General features: G+C 44.8%; 1 protein-coding gene across 3 annotated transcripts in view; it reads left to right on the top strand.

Annotated features, from left to right (window-relative positions):
• The window catches only part of LOC133109952 (basement membrane-specific heparan sulfate proteoglycan core protein-like), a 96,989-nt gene that overhangs the window by 27,017 nt on the left and 42,676 nt on the right, over positions 1 to 27,296 (top strand). For all 3 annotated transcript variants that reach the window (XM_061219736.1, XM_061219738.1, XM_061219737.1), the window contains exons 4-27: positions 7,607 to 7,716; positions 7,977 to 8,035; positions 8,866 to 9,026; positions 12,159 to 12,284; positions 12,839 to 13,030; positions 13,602 to 13,721; positions 14,048 to 14,179; positions 14,887 to 15,031; positions 15,451 to 15,602; positions 16,036 to 16,182; positions 16,572 to 16,735; positions 17,213 to 17,392; positions 18,961 to 19,157; positions 19,778 to 19,925; positions 21,072 to 21,199; positions 22,335 to 22,421; positions 22,709 to 22,767; positions 23,049 to 23,131; positions 24,209 to 24,349; positions 24,866 to 25,039; positions 25,380 to 25,559; positions 26,044 to 26,162; positions 26,630 to 26,741; positions 27,182 to 27,295. In XM_061219736.1, coding sequence (XP_061075720.1) covers positions 7,607 to 7,716; positions 7,977 to 8,035; positions 8,866 to 9,026; positions 12,159 to 12,284; positions 12,839 to 13,030; positions 13,602 to 13,721; positions 14,048 to 14,179; positions 14,887 to 15,031; positions 15,451 to 15,602; positions 16,036 to 16,182; positions 16,572 to 16,735; positions 17,213 to 17,392; positions 18,961 to 19,157; positions 19,778 to 19,925; positions 21,072 to 21,199; positions 22,335 to 22,421; positions 22,709 to 22,767; positions 23,049 to 23,131; positions 24,209 to 24,349; positions 24,866 to 25,039; positions 25,380 to 25,559; positions 26,044 to 26,162; positions 26,630 to 26,741; positions 27,182 to 27,295 — 3,230 coding nt within the window. The remainder of the gene's footprint in view (positions 1 to 7,606; positions 7,717 to 7,976; positions 8,036 to 8,865; positions 9,027 to 12,158; positions 12,285 to 12,838; positions 13,031 to 13,601; positions 13,722 to 14,047; positions 14,180 to 14,886; positions 15,032 to 15,450; positions 15,603 to 16,035; positions 16,183 to 16,571; positions 16,736 to 17,212; positions 17,393 to 18,960; positions 19,158 to 19,777; positions 19,926 to 21,071; positions 21,200 to 22,334; positions 22,422 to 22,708; positions 22,768 to 23,048; positions 23,132 to 24,208; positions 24,350 to 24,865; positions 25,040 to 25,379; positions 25,560 to 26,043; positions 26,163 to 26,629; positions 26,742 to 27,181; position 27,296) is intronic.

Here is a 27,296-nt window from a genome sequence, read left to right on the forward strand (position 1 = left end):
TCTTCCTCTAACTCAGGTCTGGGCGAGCTTGGCCTCTGGGCTGCTTTCGGAAAGGAAGCAGTTTCAGAGGAGAACCGTGGATGTCTACACCCTCCCCAAATAGCTGCAGAAATCAAAGAACTGACGAGTATGTAAATGATTACTTGGACTTCCGGAATTAGGGAGGGAAATAGACATGCCAAATTTCTTCCTAAACAAAAGGGGTCTTTGCTCTATAGAGTGACAGTCTGTTCCATGGCATGTCCTTGACATTAGCCGGCATACCAGCACAGCCCATTACGTAAGGCTGAAGTATTTGCTTTTGGTAGGAACGCCACAGGTTGGCCGCATTATCTGGGTCAAGCAGTCGGCATTTGGCCTTGCTCACAAAAATAGCCCAGCAGTGGACCCTGCCCTGACCACTTCACCTCGTTCCCTCATTGTGCACTTCTCCCATTTAAACCTGTATGTTACGGGCGGGATGCCATTCAGGGTAGCTTTGTACACATGGCCAGATTATGGCCTGAAATGTTGCTGTTGTCCCCTTAGGCACCGATGAGGCAATGGAATTCTTTAGGCCTTCAGAACCATAGCGATTTATCACAAAGAGACAGTGTTGCAGTGTGTATTGTAAAGACAGTAATTGGTGGTTCTTCTGGAGGGCTTGAAGTACAGTAAATCAATAAGCCTCTCTAGAAGTGAAAGATGCATCGTGCTGCAGCATACCGATGTTTTAAAATACAGCACACGTGTAGCATACACACTTTTAAATCTCAATTGACATCTACAGGACATCTTCTTGAATGAGGATGACATTTTTCCATTATGATTATATTTGTATATTCTAGTTTTTTTTATATATATATTTTTATAAGCCTTTTTTTTATTTTAGATCAACCACTACAGGTTTTCATGTACTTTTACAGTGGCTAGTGGCTACATCATATTTTCTATGATCGTCGTTTCTATGGAAACACAGATGCAACATCCTGTTCTAATATTGGGTTTCTGATGTTCTTGTGAAATGTGAGAGACGTTCGCTGACATCTTTACAAGAACTTACTCCACAAGTACATATCTGTCCTGAAACCTGTTCATGTGTTTACACAGGCTGCAGATGGAGCAGGAGGTGTGAAACACAGCAGACTTTGATGCGGCAGGGCCAGCATGGCCGCCTTGTTATAATTACATCCCTAGATTACATTACATTACATTATAGGCATTTGGCAGACGCTCTTATCCAGAGCGACGAACAACAAAGTGCAAAGTGCATACCCATCACCAGGGACAAGTGCGCTGAAAGACCCTCGAGGGAAGTACTGTTTCAAGTGCTAGGAATACCACAAAGATAAGGACTTGGGCCTTGTAAATTAATCTGACAAAGGATTATATCTATAAAACTGTTTTAGAAAACACAATGCTAGGAATGATAAAGTATACACTTACTGTATGTAAGAACAACAATAAACATATGCTGTTTATAGTGCACAGTTTAGATGTGCTGGAGATGCATATGTTGTTTTTTGAGTCGCTGTCAGTAATGTGCCATGCATGGTATCAGAGTGTGCTGTTATGTGATTGGTGATTTCAGTACTAGCCGGGAGTAGAGGAAGATGGTGAGTGTGCTTGTTCAGAACGCAGATGGACAGATGGATTCAGGAAACATAACGCCATCATTGTGCTAATTAAAATGATTTTCTTTAAATACCGGGCAAAATCTTTTCAAAATCTTCTTTTTCATCACAAACAAATGTGTGTTCCAATTTGTCCAAAAGGCTTTCCTCCATGTCTTTAGAAAACATTTATTCAGGGATTTGCCCAGTGCTTTTAGAAGGAACCTTCTGCATCCTGTAAAGAAACAATGACTTAAGACTTTTAGAGTTTTTAAAGATTATTGATAACGATGCTATTTAAGTATAGATAGCAGACGGAGTGTAACTTAGCTCAGTTAGCTAACTGAACATTTCAGCAAAGGAGCAGAGATGTATACAGTATCTTATAAAATAAATAAATAAATTATCTTACTTCGTGGTTTACAGGATGTTTCGCAATGCTTAGATCAGCACAATACAACAGTCCCTACACCCAGTTTTGTTTTTGTAGTCGATTGCCAAGTTTCCTGCAAAGGCCTGAGAGGGTCTGTAATCACTCTGATAACCTGCATGATCATCTCTGGAGACGTGTCAAACTTTTTTCCAAACTTTTTTGTTCCGGTAACTTAGAAAAGTAAATACATATTCCCCTGTCAATTCCCTCAATGTGAGGTCACGGGATAAACAGAAATAGAGACGGAGTAAGCATACTTTTTTCTTTTTTCTTTTTTTTTTTTTTCAGTATTTGAAAAACAAGCAGACAACCCATTTGCCTTGTCTTTATTTTCAAAACAACTCATGCTTTGTTTCTACGGTGGCAAAGGAGGAATTAATTTGCTTGATCTTTTTTTCCTGTAAGTTTGATTTGATAACTACATTTCAGTGCCTTATGTTTGAAGTGTCCAGTGTTTGAAGTCTTACACAGACTTCATAGTGCTCACCCAGGCATTTCCATGATGAAGACCCCTCGGGTGGTGTCAGTTCTGTCTGTCTTTGTTAGTTTTTATGCTCATCAGCAATCTTACTGACTGTAAAGCCAACCTGCAAATTACTATTGAAAATGCATATCATGCAACTTATGGTGGAAGGGTCAGGCTCACGGTACCATTGCTATTCTTTATTATGAAAAATATATATTTGACACAAGTATTTGTTTAATATGTATAAATCCATTGTGGCCGTGCATAGAACCTGCATAATGTAACTTCAGGCTTTAGTTATTCATTCTGGAGCAGGTGGTTGTCAAAGAGACAGCAAAGCAAATCCAGGAGACTTTCTGATTAGTGAATTATCGGACATCGTTTTTGACAGTCCAAATCTCGTCTACACGTTGTAGGGCATCTCAATATCAAAGATTTGAAATATCTTTGAGTGTGACTGGTATGCATATGAGTATCTGTTTCATGTTTATAATATATCAGCTTAATTTCCTTAACGAGTTCACCCAGCAGCTGAGAATAGCGTGCTTCCCATATGAATGAGTTTTCTCCCATTACTGAACCTGAACATCCACAAAAAGAGCCCAGCTGTTCAGACGATTGATCGCGGTTGGGGTGAGGTGATATGTCGGAGACTAATGGAACTAATGGATACTGGGCGTGTCTCCAGTGGGAATCCTGAGAGCGGAGCGACGTGTCTTCATAGAGAAAAGGGATTGTGCCAGGGAATTAAACTGTAACGCCATACCCCGGTGAGCCCAGCACCGCTGGCTGTCTTCAGCCTGGTGACAAAGCGCATTGTCTGTGCGACGTTTTCCCCTTTCTCTTCCAAAAAGCAGGAAATCCTCTCCACCCCCACCCCCAATCGTCTGTGGTGTTTGCTTTCTTGTGGCGAGTCTTACCAAAACAGCAAGTCTGTTAAAAAATGTGTTAAAAAATCAATGTGAGTTCTGTCTGAAGGATATCCTTTCTGTCGCTAGAGCTGAGATAACTCAAGCCTTCACCAACAGGACTGGCGTGCCACGCCAAAACCACAACACACGAGCGCGTTTGTATTCCACGTGTTTACATGCAGGTGCGTGTGTGCTTGCAAGTTGGCGCTTGCAAGAAATGCACAGATAATGTGTTGTGTAGAATTTATTTTGTTCCCGAGTTTGACCAGTGATGTACAGAATATATACCAAACATGAGACTGTGAGCATTAAATGGACTTTCCACCACGGAGACAGAAAGATTTTATTAAAGAACAATACAAAACAAACAGAACCCACTGCCCACTGAGTTATATGGCAACAACCCCAATCCCCCATTCCAAACACAGATACAGATTATTTAATGGGTTGAACAGATACGTGTTGTCTCTTCACACCCTTAATGAGCACACGGCTGCATGTGTGTGTTTTTGTTTATATGTTCCACCAGTACAGACGCTCTCCGGTAAGTTGCTCTAGATAAGTGTCTGCAAAATTACTGAAATGCAATGTACTGATTGTGTGAATTACATATTAATTTTAGTTTCAGTGCATATGTATTTGCGATTAATTATATATCATTCTTTGCACACTTTCACCTAGAAAAAAAGTCTGCCACATTTTTTTTGTGACACTTTAATCTAGAAACAAGTCTTCAAGTACACCCATTTCTCAATAGTGTCACAGGAGCTGGAGTCCCGTTTTCTGTCCCGTATCTGCAGCTGTTTGGTGACAATAGCCAAACTAATATCTGAGCCCTTGCATGCTTCACTATTCTCTCCAGCTATCTTGCAGCATAGCTTCTGTGTGAATATCTAATGAAAGTACAGGCTGTACAGGTGTTTAATTGAGTAAAGGTTCAATTCTTCACTTTGAACTAAAAGCAAACATCAAAGTGGTCTTGGAATTGTACTCTGGCGGTGCTGTTAATATTTGAGATTGAGAAGGAATTCTCATCTTTCAAAGGAATTTCATACCTGTTAATTAGCTTTTTTATTTAATTATTTTCCCGAGGATATTTTATGCCATATAGTACTATATATTTGGCTGCTCAATATTTGCTAAAACGGTTTTAATTAAATTGCCCAAGGAGACAACATCAATTGCTCAGGGTACTGTGACCTTCTGTTTACGTTTTTTTTTTTTATCACTGTACCTGCCTTATAATCTGTTCTGTGAAAAGGAGAGATCCAGCCACTCAGCCAGCTGATGTCACTAAGTAATTTTTCCTACTGGCTGCAGAGTTGTGTGAATTAGGGAATCCAGGTGACTTGAGTAAAACACTGGGGAGGACTTTTACTTTTACTGAACCTGGATTTTCCTACCCTGGAGATGAGATGGGGGTGTAGTCTAAGGAGGTGGGTCTTCAGTTTGCATCTGAATATTGTGCTGTCCTCAGCACCGTGGGAAGTTCCACCACTGGGGGGCCAGTATAGACAAGTATTGCGATTCGTGACTGGGAGGAAAGAAAAGAAAGGAGGGGGCAGGCTATCACCCTGGGCGTGTGGAGTGGAGGGGTCTGCTCAAGGTGTGGGATTTAGGGAGGGGGCAGGCAGTCACCCTGGGCGTGTGGAGTGGAGGGGTCTGCTCAAGGTATGGGATTTAGGGAGGGGGCAGGCAGTCACCCTGGGCATGTGGAGTCGAGGGGTCTGCTCAGGGTGTGGGATTTTACATCAGTTCTTTTTCCTTTTGTATCATGAAAACGTACAGTAATTATCTTCACCTCCCAGCAACTCCTTAGGCCTCTGTCACTGCGGAGACAAGTGGCGAATGGGGAAATACAGTATTGTTGTTCTTCATGATAGATCTGCATGGTTTGACTGGCAGCACATAATCCCTTAATTGTTTCATTATCCCAAAATCCAGGGGGATAGAGGGAGGGTTGGGTGCCATGGTGTCTTCTTCTCTGGTGTCGAGAGAAAAGGTTGACTTTATTACTTTTTATCTTTTAAGTATTATTTACATTTCATGAATGGTACATTGCTCTGGAATCCTCCTGGCTGAGCTTGGTTTGTGATCTTGTGGCAAATTCTCTCTCTAATACAACTGACAGGTACTGTGTCATCTGGCACGTGAAAAATAAAGGTGTGTTGTGTATATGGATAGAAATGTCCGTGTGTCTGGTGAAATGTATGTAGGAGGACTTTTTGAGGAGTCAGTAAGTGTGTTCATGCTGGTTTTTGCCTTTGTGTTTTTTCCGCTCTAACACTTGCTGAGTTGTAGCACACTCTGGTTGGTGTGAAAGGGTCTCTTCTAATGGAGAAAGCATGCAGTGGCCTGGAGAATTTGCCTAAGAGCCCTCATTAGTAAGAGAGAGAAATGGAGTAGAGCCGTGTAATCATAGCCACAAGCCTGAACCCATTCAAAAATGTTACTTCTCTGCCTTCACATACAGTCAAGGAGACTCCAGTACTGCAGGGTACAGCACAAAAACAATCAGCTGGCCCAGATTTAGGAGGCCCCTTTTAAATGGGCTTTGATGTCTGATTTGCATACCTCCTGTTATATGCAGTAAGTGGCTTGACTGCAATGATGGGAGCGATTTTCATTTTGGAGACAGACGTTTCTTCATATCATATCTGTTTCCTCTGAGGGGAGCCAGGTGTTTACACTGACGTAGTGTGCAATTGGATTAAAACACAGATGTATGGTATGGGCTGTCAAATACTGCTAAATAAATAGTAAAATTGTCCAGCCATGCATATGTGGTGAAGTGGGGTAATCTGACCATACCAGTGGATACCCAAACACTCCCTGGTAGACAGCCATGTTTGTGTGTGTGTGTGTGTGTGTGTGTGTGTGTGTGTGTGTGTGTGTGTGTGTCTGCTTGTGTACACGTGCGCACGTGTGTGTGTGTGCGTGTGCAGCACAGCAGAGATTTTTACTTTCTTGAGGTGCCACAGCCAGTAGCAGTCCCCTGTAAGAAGCTGCACAAATATTGACTTCCTGCATGACCCAGACTGACAAACTGAAACCAGAGGAGTGCAAACTCACCTGTGTGTTAGCAAGAGAGTGGCAAAGGGGGCTCCAGGGACTTACAGAGTGCACCTTTTGAAAATAATTTATTCATGCATTAATTTATTTCTTTATTAATATCATTTTTTGCTATATAGAGTATTTCATCATTTCGAAATCCTTGCTTTACTATTCACAATATGCTATGGAAAGTGAAGTTGTGCGATCTGAGAACGTATACTTAGAGATAAGTCAACCAGTGTAGGACCGGGCAGTCATTTCTCTGACATGTCCCAACTAATGTTCCCTGGGATTGGGTCCTTTTCAGCCAACACTTGTTGACTTTTCTCCCTCAGAACATAGAATGTCTATTAAATTAGATGGATATATGTGTTGTAGGGCAATGGTAAGGTCAACAAGCGTTTGTACTTTTTTCTTCAGTTAACAGCTTTGTTTTTCCGGGCAGGTGTCCTTTGAGATGGGCCCCCTTGGCTCAGGTTTAGCACACAGAAGGGCTGTCCTCCAGGGCAGGAGTGTTTGGTTTTGACAGCACAGGGGGAATGCTGGTTCATTCTCAGAATCTTCCGGAGCCTTGTTCTCCAGACACTCAGCAAACCTGTGCTGAGGGATCTCCTTTTTGAAGAAAAAATTATGTCCTTTCTTGCCTTGTTGGCCGGGATGTGAGGGTAGAATGTATATTACATGCTTTCTGTATAAATTCACATGTACAATTTTATAGCCAAATGATTTGGCCTGGCCTGAACTTCAGGGTTCATCACACATGCCAGAGGCCGCCTTCAAGAAAATGTTAAATGCTCTCGCTCAGATATTACATAATGTTCAACGGCACGAAGGTACACCTTATTAAGCACACATTTTTCTGCATGCAATAATTGAACTGGTGGACCTGAGGCTGACATCACCTGTGAGCACATAATACAAAATGGAGGAAAAACCAATGCAATCAGTCTCAATGACAGCAACATCTGCTGAACACCTAGATGTAGAGGGAATGTAGAGGGGATTTTCACTAATCTTTCACTGTATTGCAGTACATTAAATCAGGTGCTGTAGCTGCATCATATTGCTGCAGTTAGTGTGCGTTTCCCCACATGTTGCTACCTCTGTGATCGTTAAAGATACGCTATGCTCTTCATCTCTCTATTCCCAGTCTACTACCGCGCCCTGGTCAACTTCACCCACTCGTTTGACTACAGCCCAGCCCTGGAGGACATATACTCAGACACCTTCCAGGAGATCTCTGATGTCATTGTGGACACGGTACGCCAACCGCAGTGTGTGTGTGTGTGTGTCCAGTGTGTGTCCTGTGTGTGTGAATGCATAGATGTGTCCCCTCCTTGAGTGCCAACATCGTGCAATTTTGCTGTATTTACAGTATTTGTTTCGAATTATTTTACCCCCGTTTCCCCGTATGCATTGTATTCCTACATGATTTTCATAATCACCCGACCACTTTTGAGTTGCTTAACAACACAGTATTTTGAAGTGCGTTCTGACATTATATCCTCTTTGCCCAACAGCTGGAGTCTCTGTACAGCAGTATTGCGGGGTTCCAGACTATCAGTGTGGTCCTCATCAAGTAAGTATCATGTAGTCATATTTTTATTCTTTGACTTTTGAGGGGCATGTGTTCAACTGCTGCTGTGTCTTTTATCTGAGAAGCTTAATAAATGTTCTTCAGGCCTGACATCATGTTTGGAGACAACTGGGCTCTACACTCTGTGCAGGCAGGGTGCACAATCCCAATGAGTGTGTCAGTCAGCAGCCAGTGCTTGTTATTACATGTAGCAGGACAGGGAAACGATCATACCTGCACTGAGAAAGCCAGCTGTGTAAGTCATAGTGCGTTGAATGTGTTGTACTGTACATACAGCTTAACATTGTGTGTTGTATTGTAATCATTGCTAGCACTTTTGGCCTAAAAAGTGAAGAACTTATCAGAGACCTGTTGAAAAGTTTTACCACTTTAGTTTCCAGTTAAGTTTCGCCATTACAGTAAAATATACAATCTAGAAAAACAATTAACTCCCATTAACAAACAAATTCTGAAATGCCCAAAGATATTCTGACGATTTGAATATTGTGTGGAGCGTTTATACTGTACGTGTTTGAGCCTGCGCGACTGCGCTAGCCTGCGCTATCCGCAGGCACTCCCTGCCGAAAATCTGTCTCTCAGGTTTGTGTTTTCAGAAATTCCAATGTCTGCCCACTTCTGCTCATACGTGCACTTTCCGTGTTTCCAGACCTTTCTCTCGCAGAAACAGAAATGCTGCGTCAGACAAGCCTGTGGTGGGGCTTGGGCTCAGCCTTTTCTGTCGTTATTTTGTTTATCGTCTGTTATTATCCCTTCTCCTTCACCGAGCTGGGCTGTAGGCATCTGCAGAAACTCCTGCCCTTGCCCTCCTGCAGGAAGGTGAGCGGCCACTTGTTCGTGGAGCTGGACGTCGGCTCGGACTTCAACTCCAACGACAAGGAGATCCGGAACGTTCTGTACACCGCGGTGAAGAAGGGCACCCTGGCCCCTTACACCACCTCTGTGGAGGGCTTCCAGTTCCGTCGCCTCGGAGAAGGTGAGCCGCAGGGGGCGGGGCTTAGGGGAGGAGAGCAAGCCTGTGAGTGGCTGCCTCGTAGCCAATAAGATCACTGGTCAATCCTAAACTGACCAGAACGGCAGGTTTATAAGGGTCTAGAGCATGCTACAGTATGTGCTTCTATTGTACAGTGTTCCCTACGAGTGTTGCGAGGGGGTTTGCATGTGTGTTTGTGTGTGTGTGTGTGTGTGTGTCGTGTGCGTGCGTGCATGTGTGTGTGTGTGTGTGTGTGTGTGTGTGTGTGTGTGTGTGTGTGTGTGAATTGCAAACTACCCTACTGGTGTTGGCTTGGTGTTTTTACGAGGGGGGTGGAGTTGACCAGTTTTTACTACTGTTGTTTTGTAATTTTGCACGAGTAATACTTGCAGAGTTGCTGAATATTATTAGACAACATTTTTACACACTTGTAAAAACCATTATGCAGAAACTATGAATATTTAAACTGCGTGTAGCGGCCAGGGTCAGACAGACGGTGATGACCTCTTTCTATTGACACTAGCTTTTATGCCTGCGTATGCTTGTGAGTACTGTGAGTGACACTAAGGCTTTTTTTATTGATTAAGGAAAGTATTGCTTCCTTAGCGAGCCAGTAGGGGACTGAGGGGGATTTTCTATTTTTGGGGCCCATTTGAACGCCTATTTTCTGGGCCCATGCCTGTCACTGCCCTATATGGTGTTGGGTGGCATGTGCCCATGTTGGGAATAAGTCAGTATTCTCATTATTAGTAACCAGGAAAAGACAAGAATATTCCTCAATGGAATATTGGGTTACTGTATGTAAACCCCTCATTTGGAATATACCTCCTACCCGGAGCTAAACATGAATCTACAATAGATTTTTGGTCATACTTTACACACTAGGGTGGCATAATTGTGATCCAAAAAGGCTTTTCTTTCTGAAGTGGCCGCAACATGTTTCTGTCTCAGAAATGAGAGATACTCAAAATGTGATTTATTTGGGATATTCTGGTGGCCCTGTGAATGGCAGGATCAGTGATGTCATGATTAAAACGGGATATTTTGGGATATGATCATAACAAGGATTATTCAGAATTATTCAGAATTCCATAGCAAAGCTTCCAGCAATTTTAGTTTTTACCTTTTTATTTTTTTTATTTGACCTGATTTACCACAAACCCCAGGCATGTTTACAAAAGAACATCCTGCTCAGAATTTCTCCTTTCTGGAAGAAAGCTTGGATTTGAATGCCTACACTTCCCTTTCCCCTCTCTATGTGCCCCTGTAATTGTGTGAGTAAGAATACCCAATTCAATGATGATTGTATGTGAAAGATCTCCCAACCTTGATTGAATTGAATAAAATTACTATATTAATATTAGTATCTCACATACACCATCAGAAAAAAAGGGTTCTTTGGCTTGTCTCCATAGCGAAACCTGTTTTAGGTCTTTATGGAACCCTCTATCTTACTGTAGGTGAAGCGTGTAAGCTCCCAGACAGAGAACCAATTTTCCTGACAAAAACCCTTGAACTAGATGGGGTTATTCTATTCACTGGGTTCATTTTGGAACCATTTTTTCTGCGTGTAGAATGTGATCCTACACATTATTTAAAAATATAAACTGCTCATACTGCAGCTGGATAGCACTGTTGCCTCACAGGAAGAAAGTCCTGCGTTCGAATCCCGGCCTGGGCCTTTCTGTGTGGGTTTCCTCCGGGTACTCCGGTTTCCTCCCACCGTCCAAAGACATGCAGGGTAGGCTACTTGGGGGGGGGGGGGGGGCATTAACAGGGCATTGCTGCAAAAAAATTTTTTAACATACAGTACCGCACACTCCCATAAGTTTAATCTCTGCACTAGTGGAAGAATGGTCATAACCAGGTGGTGTGGGGGGTGCAGTCCTACAGCACGCTCTCTGGCTCCAGTTCAAGTCTGGAAGAGAGATTTGACTTTGCAATGGCAAGCGCAAACACGTTTCTTTTCTGCTGAATTTGACGCCCCTTGACTGTGCCGTGGCCTTTTTGACTGAAGCTGCTGTAAATCTGCCTGTGGTGATCCAGCTCACCGCCAACTGAAGCTCTGCAGCCAGGAGGTTACGTTTGCGCGTGAATCACTTTGCGTCACACACCAATTAAAGGCCGTCTTGCTGAGAAGCAATAGGATCATCATCTATATTATATATATAAAAAAACAATAATAATCATTATGTAGTATAAAAAAGTATAGATGTAGATATGTCCCCAGAATCCCCAGGTAAAGTTAGTGGCAGGTGGGCATGGAGAGCAGTTGTGACTGTGGCTGTTTTGTGTTTTTAGCTCAAACCCCTTCGCCCCTGGAAGCTGGGGTTTTCCCAGGTTGGTAAAGTGTGTGTTGCATGGGCATGTCACCCCTTACGTTAAAGAGAACCTTAACCCTTTTCTGAGACTGATAGTCGGCCATGTTATTCAGGTGGAAAGTGAAGATTGTATTTAATTAGATTAAGAGCCACATTAACCCTTGTTGTGAAAATACTGACTGTTTTGAAGGTGGGTTGTTGCGGAAAAAAAGTCTTGAAACCAATATTGTTGATTGTACTGTTTGGTGATTCAATATGGATACTAATTCTAATATGGGTACTCACCAGTCGTGTCCCTTGACTATGCTCAATGCCCCGTTCAGGTTAAGATGGAAATGTATTTGGAGTTTACAGTTGGGTTAGCTTTATGGCAGGGTAGTAGGCCCATGGTTAGCCCGTGGTTATGCATACAGTTGTAGTGACATTAACTGTGGTGCCTTTATGAGTTGTTTGTAAGACACAAAGCCCACATGTTCCATGTTCTGCAACCGTGTAATTTACATAACAATGATATAACTGTCAAGGCAGTTAATGCAGAATGCAGACACAGTATATTTGTAAAGAGGATCTCAATTCTGGTTGGTGAGAATGGTGTCTTGAGGCCTTGTCCATTACAAGCATGTCTTCCTTGAGCCTTGGGTTTTAACTCCCACCCTTGACCATCATACTTTGACCCACTTATTTTGACTCTCACCCTTGACTCTAACCCTCTGACGTGGAAATTACTTGACTCCAGACTTTTGACTCTCAGCCATTGACCCTGGACTCATTCCTTGACCTTCACCCTTTGACCTTTGTGTTGGCTCTGTGGCAGTGGTGCCCAGTCGCCGGGCCTGCATGGAAGATGAGTTCATGTGTGTGGACGGGAGCTGCATCCTGCTGGAATACCTGTGTGACAAGAGGCCCGACTGCCTGGACATGAGCGATGAGCTGGACTGCGGTGAGTGGAGGGGTCAGGGGTCAGGGGTCAGCCGCCCCTTCAGTCAGGCGGACACTGTTTACTGTAGGCGCACATGTGAGGGTGTGTACCCCATTTACTGTTTCATTTAGCAGTGACTGTGCAAAAGTGAAGCAAAACAACACTCGGGTTCAAATGGATGCAGAAAGTGTGAAAGCTTCCGAAAAATCTTTTGTGGTTTATTGAAATGCCTTTACCATTAGATGCAGTATGGAAGAAAAGATGGGGTTTTGAACTTTACAGAATGCCCCCGTAGCTCTGTAGATTTTATCTGCGACACTTAAAGAGCAGGTTCGGAAGAGTCAGTTGTACAGTTATCTGAAGCTGATCTGAAGAGAACAGGTCTGTAGTTGTTTGAAAATGAACCACAGGGAACATGTGTTCTTTGGGCTATGCACAGGGTTCATTCTTAAATGACTGTAATGTATAATCAGACCCTGTTCCTGAGGGATATGTTTTGCACAGAAAAACACTTAACTTAACATTTAAATCCATATTGAGGTGTCTTTGTGTTCTTTCTTTTTTGTGTTTAATAGATGAAATCACTTCTCCTGATACAAGTCCTGCTCCGACCATCACCACCCCCGACCGCAAGTCCCCCCAGCCCTCTCTGCCCGGGGCGTGCCGGGTGGACCAGGCCAGGTGTCCCAGCGGAGAGTGCATCCCCCGAGACTACCTGTGTGACGGGGAGAAGGACTGTCCCGACGGCAGCGATGAGATCAAGTGTGGTGAGACACAGCACACACTCTCACTCTTACATGTGCACATACACACACACACACACACACACACTCTCACTCTTACATGTGCACATACACACACACACACACTCTCTCACTCGTACATGTGCACACACACACACTCACACTCTCTCCCTCCTACATGTGCACATACACACATGTGCTCACGCACACAAGCACATATGTTCTCAGTCTTACGTGTACGCGCACACACACACACACACACACACACACACACCATAGCAACACACATGTCCCCAGCAAAGAGTCTAATCATAGGAACTGCATCATAGGAACTCATTCAAACTCTAGGAGATGACATCACCCTCTGAAGTGGACACACACACTGGCGCAGACTCAGACACACACATGCTCCCACACACACACATACACACACACACGGACACACGCAAACTCAGACACGTACACTGACTCAGTGCCACCTCTGACTTCTCATGCCTCCTCAGTACTAACCAGCGCATTACCCTAATCTTACCCTGTATTCACGAGCCCCCAGGCTCCTCTGCCACCCTGTGACATCCTGGTCTCCCTCCCCCAGGGACCCCCTCCCCCTGCGAGCCGAACGAGTTTAAGTGCCAGAACGGCCGCTGTGCCCTGAAGCTGTGGAGGTGTGACGGGGACAACGACTGTGGAGACCACTCTGACGAGAGCTACTGCCGTAAGAAGTACCCGCCGCCCCGCCCCGCCCCGCCCTGCCGCCCCGCCCTGCCCTGCCCTGAACATATATTATATGTTCTAGAACTCCATTGCTTTCAATACCAGTTGTAATTCTTACCGGAGCATTAGAAAATTCTATACTTTTATAGAACTTAATATTATACCTTCAAGAGTTAAAAACCATATCATGTTTCCTTTGAGGGGGAAAAGAGTATTAATTTTATCCACATTGTACTGTACAAAACCTTTGGCTGCAGCTGTTTCCTGACTGGTCAGTGATAAAAGCAGTGGATATTTAATCAGGCCGTCTGATTTGTGTTTCTACAGCCACTAAAGGTCCAGGAGACACCTGTGCTCCGGAGCAGTTTGTGTGCCTGAGTGACCACACCTGCATCCCGGCCAGCTACCAGTGCGATGAGGAGCCAGACTGCGCTGACCGCTCGGACGAGGTCGACTGCAGTAAGCTCCCAGCCACGCCCTCGTGACCTCTGACCCCTGACTGCCACCTCCAACCTTTTTCTTGGAATGAAGTCAATGTTCTAGAACTCAATTGCTTTCAGTTTGGAACCTTCTAATCATATATTTCTGATCTTAATCTTAGGATTAATAATTCCTCCTCAGGGCGATTCTGAGGCTGCCCATGCTAGCAGTAGTGCTGTCAGCCATAGGGAAGAATGCAGGCTGTTATGACCCGTCTCCTGTCAGTTCACTCTATGAGGCCATAAAACCTAGAAATCGGATAGCTAGTATTTGGCTTGTATGGGTGGTGGTTTAATGCATTTAGTTAGAAATGTTGCCAGGAGCACATTTTTTCATGCATATTCATTTTCTACAAATATCTAAAGAACTATTGTATCTACAGTAAACTGCGTAATATGTATATTTTAAGTGTGTGGAAGATTTTAAATATTAAAGGTCTTAGTATATCAGGTACAAAAAAAACAACAAAAAAAAACATACAAATCTTAATGTTTATGTCTACGGAGGGCTGGCACTGGGGGTTTTCAAGACCGGGCTTGATACGCTGCTAGGTACTATTTAGCTTTTAGATAAACTAAGCAGTAGGCACACATTAGTGGTAGAAAAAGGTGAACGCTGCTGGGCTGATCATTATGCGATGTTATGTCACCTCTTTGTCCTGTGCTGATCCCGCTCTCCCCCCTCAGCTCCCCCCGTGGTGACCACTGCCCCAGAGGAGCTGATCTCAGTGCCCCGCGGGGGGATGGTGACCTTCACCTGCCTGGCTGTGGGGGTGCCCACCCCTATCATCACCTGGAGGCTGAACTGGGGCCACATCCCCACCAGCAGCAGGTGAGGGAGCGAGGCCACAGTCCTGTCTGTATGGACATCGGACCACAAACCCCCTCCCTGCTCCCTGCAGTTTAGAGTGTCTTAGGCTGTTTGCATCGGTGATGGCGTTTAACACAGTTTTGTGGGAAACTGGGATAGATGTAATCTACTGATAATTGGAAAATAAGTATGTTTGTCGTATGTGGATTGTTCTCAATTCAAATGCTAGACTGCTGCAAACAATGTGGACTTAATAGCTGTAAGATGAATCTCCTGCTTCATTTCATGGGTAAAATAATGTAAGAATATTCACTACAATAAACTACCGAAGTGAAAACTACCTTTAAAAAATGAATGCTATGTGAAAGAAATGCTTTTGTGGATGTATCTGACTGCTTGGGAAAGGGTGATGGAGCTGAATTAAGAGCCTGTGTCCCCAGAATCACCATGACCAGTGAAAACGGGCACGGTACCCTGGTCATCCGGGATGTGAAGGATCCGGACCAGGGAGCGTACACCTGTGAGGCCATCAACGCCAAGGGCATGGTGTTTGGCATCCCCGACGGGATTCTGAGCCTCAACCAGAGAGCAGGTACCCCCAGTGCCTCCCTAAAACTCAACACACCATCCCCCACCAACCAGAGAGCAGGTACCCCCAGTGCCTCCCCAAAACTCAGAGAGCAGGTTGCAGTTTATACCAGCCCATGGTTCCTCCTCTAGTGATGAGGCTCAGGGAGGAAGAGTGCGTGAGGAAGAGTTTCAATGTGCAGCCAGTGGTGTGTGCCCCTGTGTGGCTTCCTGGAGCTGTCAATCATGTGTCTCTTTAGGCCACATCATAATCCAGAGCTCATAGAAACCGCACAATGTTCCTGAAAGTTCTATTGTCGCCCAATGTAGACTGTGTTCATTGTCATTCACAAAAATATATAAACTCATTCCAGTTGCCCAGAGTATACACCAAATGTCACAGCAATGCTCTGTCTTTACTGTGTCTATTTTTCAACTCCCTCTCCTGCCTGCTCCAGGTAGCTGCCCCGATGGAGAGTTCAGCTCGGTCAGAAACTCTCGCTGCGTCTCCTGCTTCTGTTTCGGCATCACCAGGACGTGCCAGAGCTCCGGCCGCCAGCGCGGCCAGGTGCAGCTGCGCTTCGACAAGGCCGGGGACTTCAAAGGTAAGGGCCCTCCCCGGTGACGACCAGTCCCAACGATCTCTCTCCAACATCGCTCTTCCTTACCATCTTTAATACACTGCAGAAACCAAAACATAGTCTCAACAACTATTTTAATCTCACATTGAGATGTGAATCTCATCTTATTTCTGTTACTTTTTTGATGAATAAGACAACAGTAGTGTCATTGAGGTAAAACGGTTTGGCTGTTTTCAAGATTTGCCAGTGGGGTAAGAAAATGTAACTTGTCAAGCAAACCAACTTAAAACAAGCCAATATGTCCTACTTGAGAGGAAAAAAAGAAGATCTTGAGTCTTATTACCAGACTAAAACGCTTAAGACAGTAATTTTACGTTGCAGCCTAAATGATGAATTGAATCTCCCTCTACCAGGGGTGAATGTGACATACCCAACCCGGCCGGCCACGCCCCCTCTCTCCAGTAACCAGTTCCAGATCAATCTGGAATCTCAGGAGCTCCAGCTTGTGGATCTGTCCCGCCGGTTCCTGAGCTTGGACTCCCATTGGTCACTGCCTCGCCAGTTCCTAGGAAACAAGGTTGTGATGTCACTGCACTAATACCACAGCTGTGAAATTAGCTTTACCGTGGCATTGCACAGCAGACTTACAATTGTATTTATGTATACCCACAGTACCTCATAAGCCACACTATACCAAAACGGGCTGTCTTTTTTGGATTTAAACACGCCAGTGTCATGTTGTAATATGCTGCTACTGTATACCATATGGTACTGCGGCATCTGGCTTCACAATGAAACAATAAAATCTTTTACAAGGGACTTGCTGCATGTTGTAGAGGCATGGCTCCTTCTGGCCACAATCAAATTAATACAGCTCATCATGTTTTGTGCTGTTATACAGTGTTGAACTGTAACCCCCGTGAATGAATATCCAGAAGGCATTGAGCATCTCTCAGTAGACTTACCTTAGCACAGGACTAGATGCATGGCCTATGGATGTACTGAAGTGTGAGACGTCAGCATTGAGACTGACGTCAGCCCTGTCTGTGCCCAGATCGACTCGTACGGGGGGTTCCTGAGGTACAAGGTGCGCTACACGCTCCCCCGGGGCGAGACGGAGCCCCAGGAGAAGGCAGAGGTGGTCCTCGTGGGGAACGGGCAAAGGCTTATCTACCGCCGGAGCAACCCCACGCCCCCTCGCGCCATTAACCAGAAGGCCATCAAGTTCACAGAGGTAAGGCTCTGATTGGGCCTCATCCCCCACATGGCTACACTATGGCTCAGTGGATTCAGTTATTAATTCAAACTAGTAATGATTTCAGTGCTATCAGAGGAGGGAGTCCTGGCCATGTACTGAGGACTTGATTTCAGAGTGGGATTCAAAATTTGTGTTACTTTGTTCATCCAGTTATCCCCAGCTACTGAGGTTGCAGCCATAGCAAAACAGCAGGGTGCTAAAATATCATTACAAGTTCATAAGCTTGCTGAAATATAATTTTTATGTATATCAAGCACAGCTTTCGTCAATACCAAGTGCCGCTGTTCCACTTTGGCACGGTGTCCTGCAATTTTAGCTACTTCAAGTTAGTCTACTGTTTATTCAATAAAGGCTTATCTTAACTGTATTCATACCAGAAACATTAGGCGTCAACAAAATGATTGTCCCCCACCCAATGAAATTGGAGGTGGTGACAGCGTATGTGGGTGGGGGATAAGATGTTTACTGTTTGCTTAAACAAAGATTGTGTTGTGATACAAAAGTGGAACTGTAAAATACTGCATCATGGTAAAAATAAGTCCTGCTACTCGGCTGTTTTTAAGATGTATCTTAAATCTTGAATAATCACATTTTGTTCAAACTGCAGATTAGATTATAGCGGATCTTTTGATAATGGAACAGTACTTACCCTTGTTTAAACTGATGAAAGGCCAAAATGAATGGTATGACTCATCTGAAATACTTACAGTCCTGAGACCGGGGAGAGAGATCCAGAAATAAACTCCCAAAAACAGTAATGTTTCTCTCTGTTGCCATGGCTAACATTTGTAGAGTGACTCACTTATTTAGCATGTGTTCAGTGGCTAGGTCGTCTGTATTTGCCTCCAGAATGCATCACAAGATCATCAGTGTGATTATGTTGTTGTGTCCCAAAGAGGGGGTGGCCTCTGTTTCTGTCATACGGTAGAACTTGGGTTCTTGGCAATGAAGGAAATTAAAACCTGCCATAATCTTGAAATATATCTTCCCAATCAATGGGAAGATTTTAGCACTGGAAAGTTAAAGCCAGGGTGGTGTTTTGTTGTGGTTGGGCACATTTAAAACAACATTAAATTATATGGAATCTCTGACCGTGTGCCTAAGCCTGGGCTTTGCCATCTATGGTATTCTGACCTTTGCAGAATTAGTTTTGTGCGCAGGCAAATATAGGCACATAAAATAGAAGAAACATGAGTCACTCTGCAATGAATAAATGAGCATTTGTTGTTTGTCATTGCTGTAGCTTGACAGCTGTGACTCTAGGGCAACAGTGTGGTTCAATGGTAACTAGGGGACTGGGCTACTAACCTGGGTTGCAGGTTTGATTCCCAGGTGGGACACTACCGTAGTACCCTTCAGCAAGTTACTGAACCTGAATTACTACAGTATATACACTCACCGAGCACTTTACAGTATATACACCCACCGAGGACTTTACAGTATATATGCAGCTGTATAAAATGGATGCAATGTAGAAAAGTTGTGTAGGTTGCTCTGGATGAGGTGATTCTGGTAAATGCCTGTGATGTAATGTCTCCCCTCAGGAACACTGGCAGCACTCCTCCGGGCTGCCAGTCACCCGGCAGGACCTGATGATGACCCTGGTGAAGCTGGACGGCATCAACATCCGCACCATGTACGACAAGCGCATGGTCACCTTGTCCCTGAGTGATATCTCCATGGACACCACCAGCGCCGAGCGCAGCAGCCTGGGCCCCGCCCCAGAGGTGGAGGAGTGCAGGTGAGCGTTCCAACAGGTTTTGGTGGGTCAGGACAGGGCCAAACCTCTTTAAAGGCAAGGAGGCTATGACCTTCCTGCCTTTTGGCCAGAGGTGGAAAAGGTTCAGAAAGTCTGTTTTGCACTCTGCATTTGCAAGAATCCTTATTGAATAAGATTAGATACCCCTGCTCTTATGTGTCAAGCAAGTTTTCCTTTTACATTATTACATTATTGGCATTTGGCAGACGCTCTTCACAGCGATGTATAGTTCATTAGACTAAGCAGGAGACAATCCTCCCCTGGAGCAATGCAGGGTTAAGGGCCTTGCTCAAGGGCTCAACGGCTGTGCGGATCTTATTGTGGCTATTGAACCGCCAACCTTGCGGGTCCCAGTTATGTACCTTAACCACTACGCTACAGGCTGCCCTAGCAGCAAATCTGGACCTTAAATCCAAATCCAGCCCTGTTTTTCTTTTCTCCCAGGTAATTAACTGAACAATTAGTGCTACTGATTGGCTAGACTGACCTTTAGATTGAATTGATTGATGATTTTAAACAGACATGTTTCTTCCTGTGGAGACACACCTGTGGATGTCTGTGTTCCCATGGTGACACCGAGGCTTGTGCCCATTACCTTTTAGGTGTCCCAAAGGGTACTCGGGCCTGTCCTGTGAGGAGTGCGCCGCTGGGTTCGAGCGTGTGCCAGGGGGGTCTTACCTGGGCACCTGCGCTGGTTGCAACTGCAACGGACACGCCAGCACCTGCGATCCCGCCAGCGGACACTGCCTGGTGAGCCCTGCTGCCGGCATCATCACGTCTGACAAAAAATACATAACCATCTGTTATTTATCCTACACTTTTATCCAAAGCGACTTACAGTTCATTAGATTAAGCAGGAGACAATCCCCCCCCCGGGAGCAATTCAGGGTTAAGGTCCTTGCTCAAGGGCCCAACAGCTGTGCGGATCTCATTGTGGCTACAGCAGGGTTTGACCCACCAACCTTCCCGGTGTAGGACACAGATCCAAGTCATGCACCATAGCCACTAGAATACATGTAACTATATGTTACATGTTACTATCTGAACTTAAAACTAATATAATAACTCAGGAGAGTGTAGACTTCCGCTGTTCTCCTCCAAAACACATGGTGTCATTACTACCTCTTGTCACACCGCAGACTAATGTTAAGATGCTGCTACAGTATATGTTGTTAATACTGTAGGTATCAAGTGGACAGGCACCTGGCAAGCTGACATAATTACTCTAAGTGTACCAGGTGCTGATTTAGGATCCTGCTATGGCTATAGTAATTTCATTGGTCTACCAGGTGCCTGAGCACTGATTTAGGATCCTGGCATGACAACTGTAATTACGTTGCCTGTTTTTAAAGCTCAGTCTTTGAGAAGTGGCAGTGGAACATGATTAATGGGGAACTGGGCTTGTAATTAATGCGCAACTGAAGATGCATGTTCAATTGCCAAGTGGGATAGTACAGTTGTGCCCTTGAGCAAGGTGTTTAACCTAAATGCCCAAATTGTACTGTACGTGGTTCCTGGATCAGTGCTCAGCACTATTGACTGCATGTAATTGTTTAAAACCCACCACTACCTTTATGGACAATTATACAAGTTACAATATTTTAAGTTGCCAATGTGTTAAAAGAGCAAGACCCAAGCATTCAAAGATGAAAATCTTAATCACATACTTTGGTGCGTTATCACAATGTACAACATGAGTAAAACCATGTTGTACTGTACATTCTAAGTAAGTAAGTGTCAAGTTCAGCTCATGTAATTCAGTACTCACAGGTTTACAGTCTAGCAAAGTGTTATCGCCCTAGCTACAGAAGTAGTAATTTAAAGCATTTTGAGGGCATTTTCTGGCACTTTGCCAAAGGCTCTTTGGATAAGGCTGAGGTGTAATTCTTCCATCAGAACTGCCGTCACAACACAGAGGGGCCGGCGTGTGATAAGTGTCGCCCTGGCTTCTTCGGGAACCCCCTGCGAGGTCGATCGGATGACTGCAAGCCCTGCCCGTGCCCACACACCGAGACAACCCGCCGGTACGACTATTTATTTATTTCTACTGGAAAAGATTAAAAGTAACATTACAGGTGGTTAAAATATGTTACAGTTTGTCAGGCCTGACTCCGTTAAAGACTTGTTTTCAGCAGGTTCCTGTTCTGCAGCACATTCAACACATTGCTCACATTAAACAACTACACGAGGGCGACAAAGGGAATAGGAACAGTGGGAAGGACATTAGGGAGAGGGCAAAACAGGGTTTGAGGGCAAGGATAGAGAAAACATTGGACATAGGATGTGGCAAGGGCATTTGATGGGGCTGAGGTGGTGTTGTAGAGTAGATGAGGTGGTAAATGTATATTGCAGTAAAATCAGTGGTTACAAGTTTGTCCTTCCATTAGATTCATTTTAAATAGCTGTTTGAAGTGTGAAATAGAGGATATTACGCTGATGTGATAAGGGAATATGGGATCTGGGATACTCCCGCCAATCATCACACAGATAGTGCAGAAACAGAGCCAGCATTAAGAGCTGGTGTCGTGCCAGTTCTGTGTGTTCACAGAGGATGACATCACAGTTTATCGGGGAGGGATTTTTTGGAACACTTTCACATTCTTGAGTTCCCAGGTCATTGCAAAAAAACATTTTAGCTCACGCAATACAGTATTCACCTGTTATTACACTTCTGTTAAACATGTAAGTACTGTGCAATTGCAAGTGTTTGCTATGAAATTACTGCTGTCATGCAAGTTGTCTAGGTGAGGACAGAATGGTGGTTAAGGGTAGTGTTTTACTGGGGGACAAATTAGGGTTGGGATAATGTTAGAGGGTTGCCTTGAGGGAATTGGAGAGCAGTCGGGTTGAAACTAAAGGCAATTTAAACAGTATTCAATGTTTGCTATTGTATGCAATGTAAACAGTATGTACTATGCACTATACAATGTGTTGATGCACACAAGCTTCTAAATACTGGTGTAAGGTGAATTTAACATGAAACCTTATTTGTTTGTACCACGGTTCAGCCGAAAGAACTTGTAAAGTGACTTCAGGTTGCAGAAGACTTGAGAATGGAAAAAGTGATGCACTGCTGAATTCACGCATGTGTGTGTATGTGCGTGTGTGTGTGCGTGTGTGTGTGCGTGCGTGCGTGTGTGTGCACATGCGCTCTTAAAGGTTCTCTGCCACCTGCTTCCTCGACCATGACTCCCAGGCTACCTGTGACGCCTGCAGGACTGGCTACACTGGACGCCGGTGTGAACGGTGAGGAAGTGACGTCATTCTGACTGCTGCAGCAGAGTGGACTGTGGTAGTTTCTTATTTCTGCACTTGTACATGGACTTGATTGTACATGGACTGATTAGTTTGAACGCATCTATGTTTCAATAATCAAATGAAATTGTGAGTAATAGTGAGTTTCCTTTTTACTTTAAGTCTTGACGATGAAATAATACTCAAATACTTTTTTGGGCCGTTATTTTAATCTTGGAGAGTGTATGTGTGTGTGTGTGTGTGTGTCCATGCATCTTACTCCATTTTGATATTGCCAGCTGTGCACTTGGCTACCAGGGAAACCCCCTTCAGCCCAATGGCAAATGCGTTCCAAATGGTGAGATTCCCTTCCTGTTTCTGTTTCTCCAGCCTGTGCTCTGTTTGTAAAAACTTCAAAGATCCCTAAGTATCTGAGACAGCACTGTCATTTTAAACATTTTTGCTTTTTAATTACTATGTAAACTTTTGTGGAAATTCATCCTGACTATAATCTGAATGGCCTGAGAAATATGTCCATCTGGCCCCAAATGTTTGAGGCATTGAAGGCCTTCAGGGTGTTCCTCTTTGGGTCACTGATGAGAATAAGAGCCTTGTACTCTCTGCTTCTCCCTCTCACAGCCAGCTCTGCAGTGATCCCCAGCAGGTTAAAGTGTGACAGCAGAGGGGTGGTGAACTCAAACAGCAGCCCCTGCAGCTGCAAGGTAATGTTCTCAGTCTCCTTCATTGCATTACTCGGTATTATATTGCATGGCCTCAGTCAGAACTTTAACCTTGCTCCTTAGTACTCTAAATCTAAGTCCCCCGACTTCAGACTCCTCTGCTGACAATTATGGCTGCTCATTAGCTCTGAACCACATAGATTTCCTCTTGCTACCACCTCAATGGCGTGTGCGAGGGGTTAACAATGCATTCCTGCCTAACCCATCCCCCGTCAATCTCTCATCAGGCGGGCCTAGGGCCGGGTCCTCGACAATATTTCATTACATTACTCTGTATTACATTAAATTACATTACACTGTATTAAATTACATTATACTGCATTATATTACATTACATTAAATTACATCACCCTACACTACATTGCATTAAATTGCACTACACTACACTTTATTACATTACATTTACATTCCATTACATCATATTACACAACATTACATTTAATTAAATTTCATTTCACTACAGTACAGAACATTGCATTGCATTACATCACATCATATCACACTACATTACATTATATTACTCTACATTATATTGTGATCACTTAGCAACTTTACTGCCTCCAGTGAAGAAGATATGGGTGGAGGGTTGATGGTGGACTGAATTTGGTCAGCACTCTTGGTCAGCTTACATTTTAAAGAGGAATTAATTATTGTTTTCAGTTCATTTTAGTGGAAGAGTTTGCATTTAATTGTCAGAATTAAAGACAAAAATGAATGTTGCATACATTTTTCTGTGTTAGTTCATGTAGCCCATGGCTGATTGGATTATGTACGGTCCTGTTACTCAAATCACAGTACTAGAGGGCCAAGAACTGCTGGTTTTCCACCCTTTTTTTGCTCAGGAGTCAGGTGTGAAGACTGGCCAATTGGTAGCACTGTTCAGATGAATTACCTGGACACGATGTACATGATGAACAGTATCTCTGAAAATACAGTTTTATGACATCAGATTGTAACTTTGTACAAATGCTGATTCAGTTACACGTAAGCATAAAAAACAGGATTGGCGCATATAGGCAGCCACTGACCAGCTGAGGGTCTGTTTGTTCCGTCCCACAGGCCAATGTGGAGGGAGCTCTGTGTGACAAGTGCAAGCCCAGCTCTTTCCACCTGTCAGAGGACAACCCTGAGGGCTGCCTGCAGTGCTTCTGCATGGGCGTCTCCAAGACCTGCGCCAGCTCCACCTGGAACAGAGGCCAGGTGAGTTCTACCTGGAACAGGAACAGAGACCAGGTGAGTTCTACCTGGAACAGCAACAGAGACCAGGTGAGTTCTACCTGGAACAGCAACAGAGACCAGGTGAGTTCTACCTGGAACAGCAACAGAGACCAGATGAGTTCTACCTGGAACAGCAACAGAGACCAGATGAGTTCTACCTGGAACAGGAACAGAGACCAGGTGAGTTCTACCTGGAACAGCAACAGAGACCAGGTGAGTTCTACCTGGAACAGGAACAGAGACCAGGTGAGTTCTACCTGGAACAGGAACAGAGACCAGGTGAGTTCTACCTGGAACAGCAACAGAGACCAGGTAAATTCTACCTGGAACAGGTACCAAGAGACTAATAGACTTCCCTCCATGCCGAGCAGACCAGAGGTGAGCTCCTCCATGTCAACGAATGAAAAATATAACCGGAGCACCAGGGCACCTAGAAGGAGGGGGGGGCAAAATCCCAATGGCCTCAGGCCTCACCATTGTGTGTCTGTGTCCCAAAAGGTGCAAGGTGGCACCAAGGGGCAGATCTTTGCCCTCTCCGATGGAGCCAACACCAGGACCATCACTGAGGGAATCGTCCAGAAGGATGCTTCTGGAGTGGCCTTCCGATCCTTCGGCAGTATCCCCAAGGACATCTACTACTGGGTCCTACCTGAGAGTTTCCGTGGAGACAAGGTGAGCCATCTGTCACCTCATCAACTTTCTCGACCCATCGACATTCTTCTTCTGACTTCACTTGAACCAAAATAATTGGACCAGTGCCTCATTCAGCCAATGGCTGTGGCCAGTTGTTGGATTTAGCTGTACATTTGGACGAATCAATTGCTTCACCTTCAACTGAAATGTAAGGTGCTGAGAAACTACATAGTTAATGCCTGATGTTTTAAAAGGCTGGACATGTGCTGTTAATTATGTAATAACTTCAGAGATTCACTCACTCCGCTTGGGAAATATGATCTTGGATGAGCAGAAGCCCAGACACACTTCAGCTCAGCCTGTGCTTCCATGTTATTAGGTGACGGCTTACGGTGGAGAGCTGCGCTACACTGTACGCTTTGAGCCCCGCCAGCGTTTCGTGGTGACAACAGGACAGCCAGATGTGATTCTCCAAGGCAACGGCATCTTCCTGGAACACTTCTCCAAGACCAGACCTGCTGCCCGCACCCCGACAACCATCACCGTGCGATTCAGGGAGGTACGTGTGTCAATGCATGGATGCCAGCAAAGCCATAACTAAGCATGTAGAGCTGAGGCCATCATCAGTGTCACTATGCCAAGGGCTGCTCAGGTATATGGAAACTACTGTAAGTGATGACTAATGAAATTGACCCTAACCCTGATACCCACTATGAAACACACACACACACACACACACACACACACACACACACAGACATGACCCTGATGCTCGCACAGGCACTCACACACACACACACACACAACCCTGTTGCACACTCTAGCACACACACACACACACACACACACCCATATGCACACACATGTACACGCATGAAGACTCACACAGACACATACACTCACACACAGTCACATACAGACACACGTACCTGACCCTGATGCCCACACAGACACACACACACGACTCTGATGCACACTCTAGCATACACTCACAGACTCTTACACACACACACACTCTGTCTAACTCCCCCTCCCTCTGCCAGTCTGCGTGGAAGCGCGCCGATGGGCAGCCCTGCACTCGTGAGCACCTCCTCATGGCCCTCGCTGAAACTGCAGTCTTCATGATCAGAGCCACCTACGCTGACAGCCTGCTTGGGACCAGGTATGGAGAGAGAGAGGGAAGGGGCAAAGGTAGACTGCAGGGGAACAGATTAACACATAACTAAATATGTTGTTTGGTGGATGGTCAAGTGGATGGCGTAGTCCACACCAACTATAACAATAATGACACTGACAAACAATGTTGTTGGGATCACTTTCAGAGCCATTTTTTTCCAGCTGCATGAATGATAAAACAGCCTGACAGCCAATAAAAATCCATCCGAATTTACAAGGCGTCATGTGCAAAATGGCAGATGTAGCCGAGATACTATTTACAGAACGTAGATGCTCACATCGTTATCATTATCCTTATAGTTGTAGTTATAGCTCTTGGATGTTCTGCTGGCCATGTGCCCGTGTTATGACACGTACATGCACACATACTGCATATAATTGTACAGTAAATGATTAGACAGTAAAGTGCAGAACAGAAGAGCTGTCTTACTCAGTTGGTTATGTGTTTTGCAGTATTTCGGACATCCAGATGGACATCGCAGTACCTCACTCCACAGGCAGGGGGCAGGCCATGGAGGTGGAGGAGTGCGCTTGTCCGCGGGGGTACAAAGGGCCATCCTGTCAGGTGACTGTGTGTGTACCCTCTGTCCCGGGACAGGAGAAACACAGGCTCAACTCTGTATTCGATGTTCTGTATACACTCTGAGATCCTGTATACAGTACAGTTCATTAGACTAAGCAGGGGCCAATCTCCCCTGGAGCAATGAGGGGTTAAGAGCTTTGGTCAAGGCCCCAACAGCTGCACTGATATTCTTGTGGCTACACCAGGGAAACCAGAGCTGGAGCCACCAACCCTCCAGTCAAGCACCTTAGGCACTAGGTGACAGGCTGCTTAACATACGTAGATTTATACTGCGTAAATGCATTGAATTCATATAACCCTGACCCTAACCACAGCCAAAACTCAAACCAAAATATGCTCAATGTTATGCGTAATAATTCTCATTTCTGCTGGGTGTTAGTAACATCCTTGTCTTTTGATGGCTGTTTATTTTCCCACCCCAGGAGTGTGATGAGGGGTACACCCGCACAGGAGCGGGGCTCTACCTGGGCACCTGTGAGGAGTGTGACTGCAATGGGCACGGCAGCAGCTGTGACCCCGAATCTGGGGAGTGCCTGG

Source organism: Conger conger, chromosome 14, assembly GCF_963514075.1.
Source record: "Conger conger chromosome 14, fConCon1.1, whole genome shotgun sequence".
Lineage (NCBI taxonomy): Eukaryota > Metazoa > Chordata > Actinopteri > Anguilliformes > Congridae > Conger > Conger conger.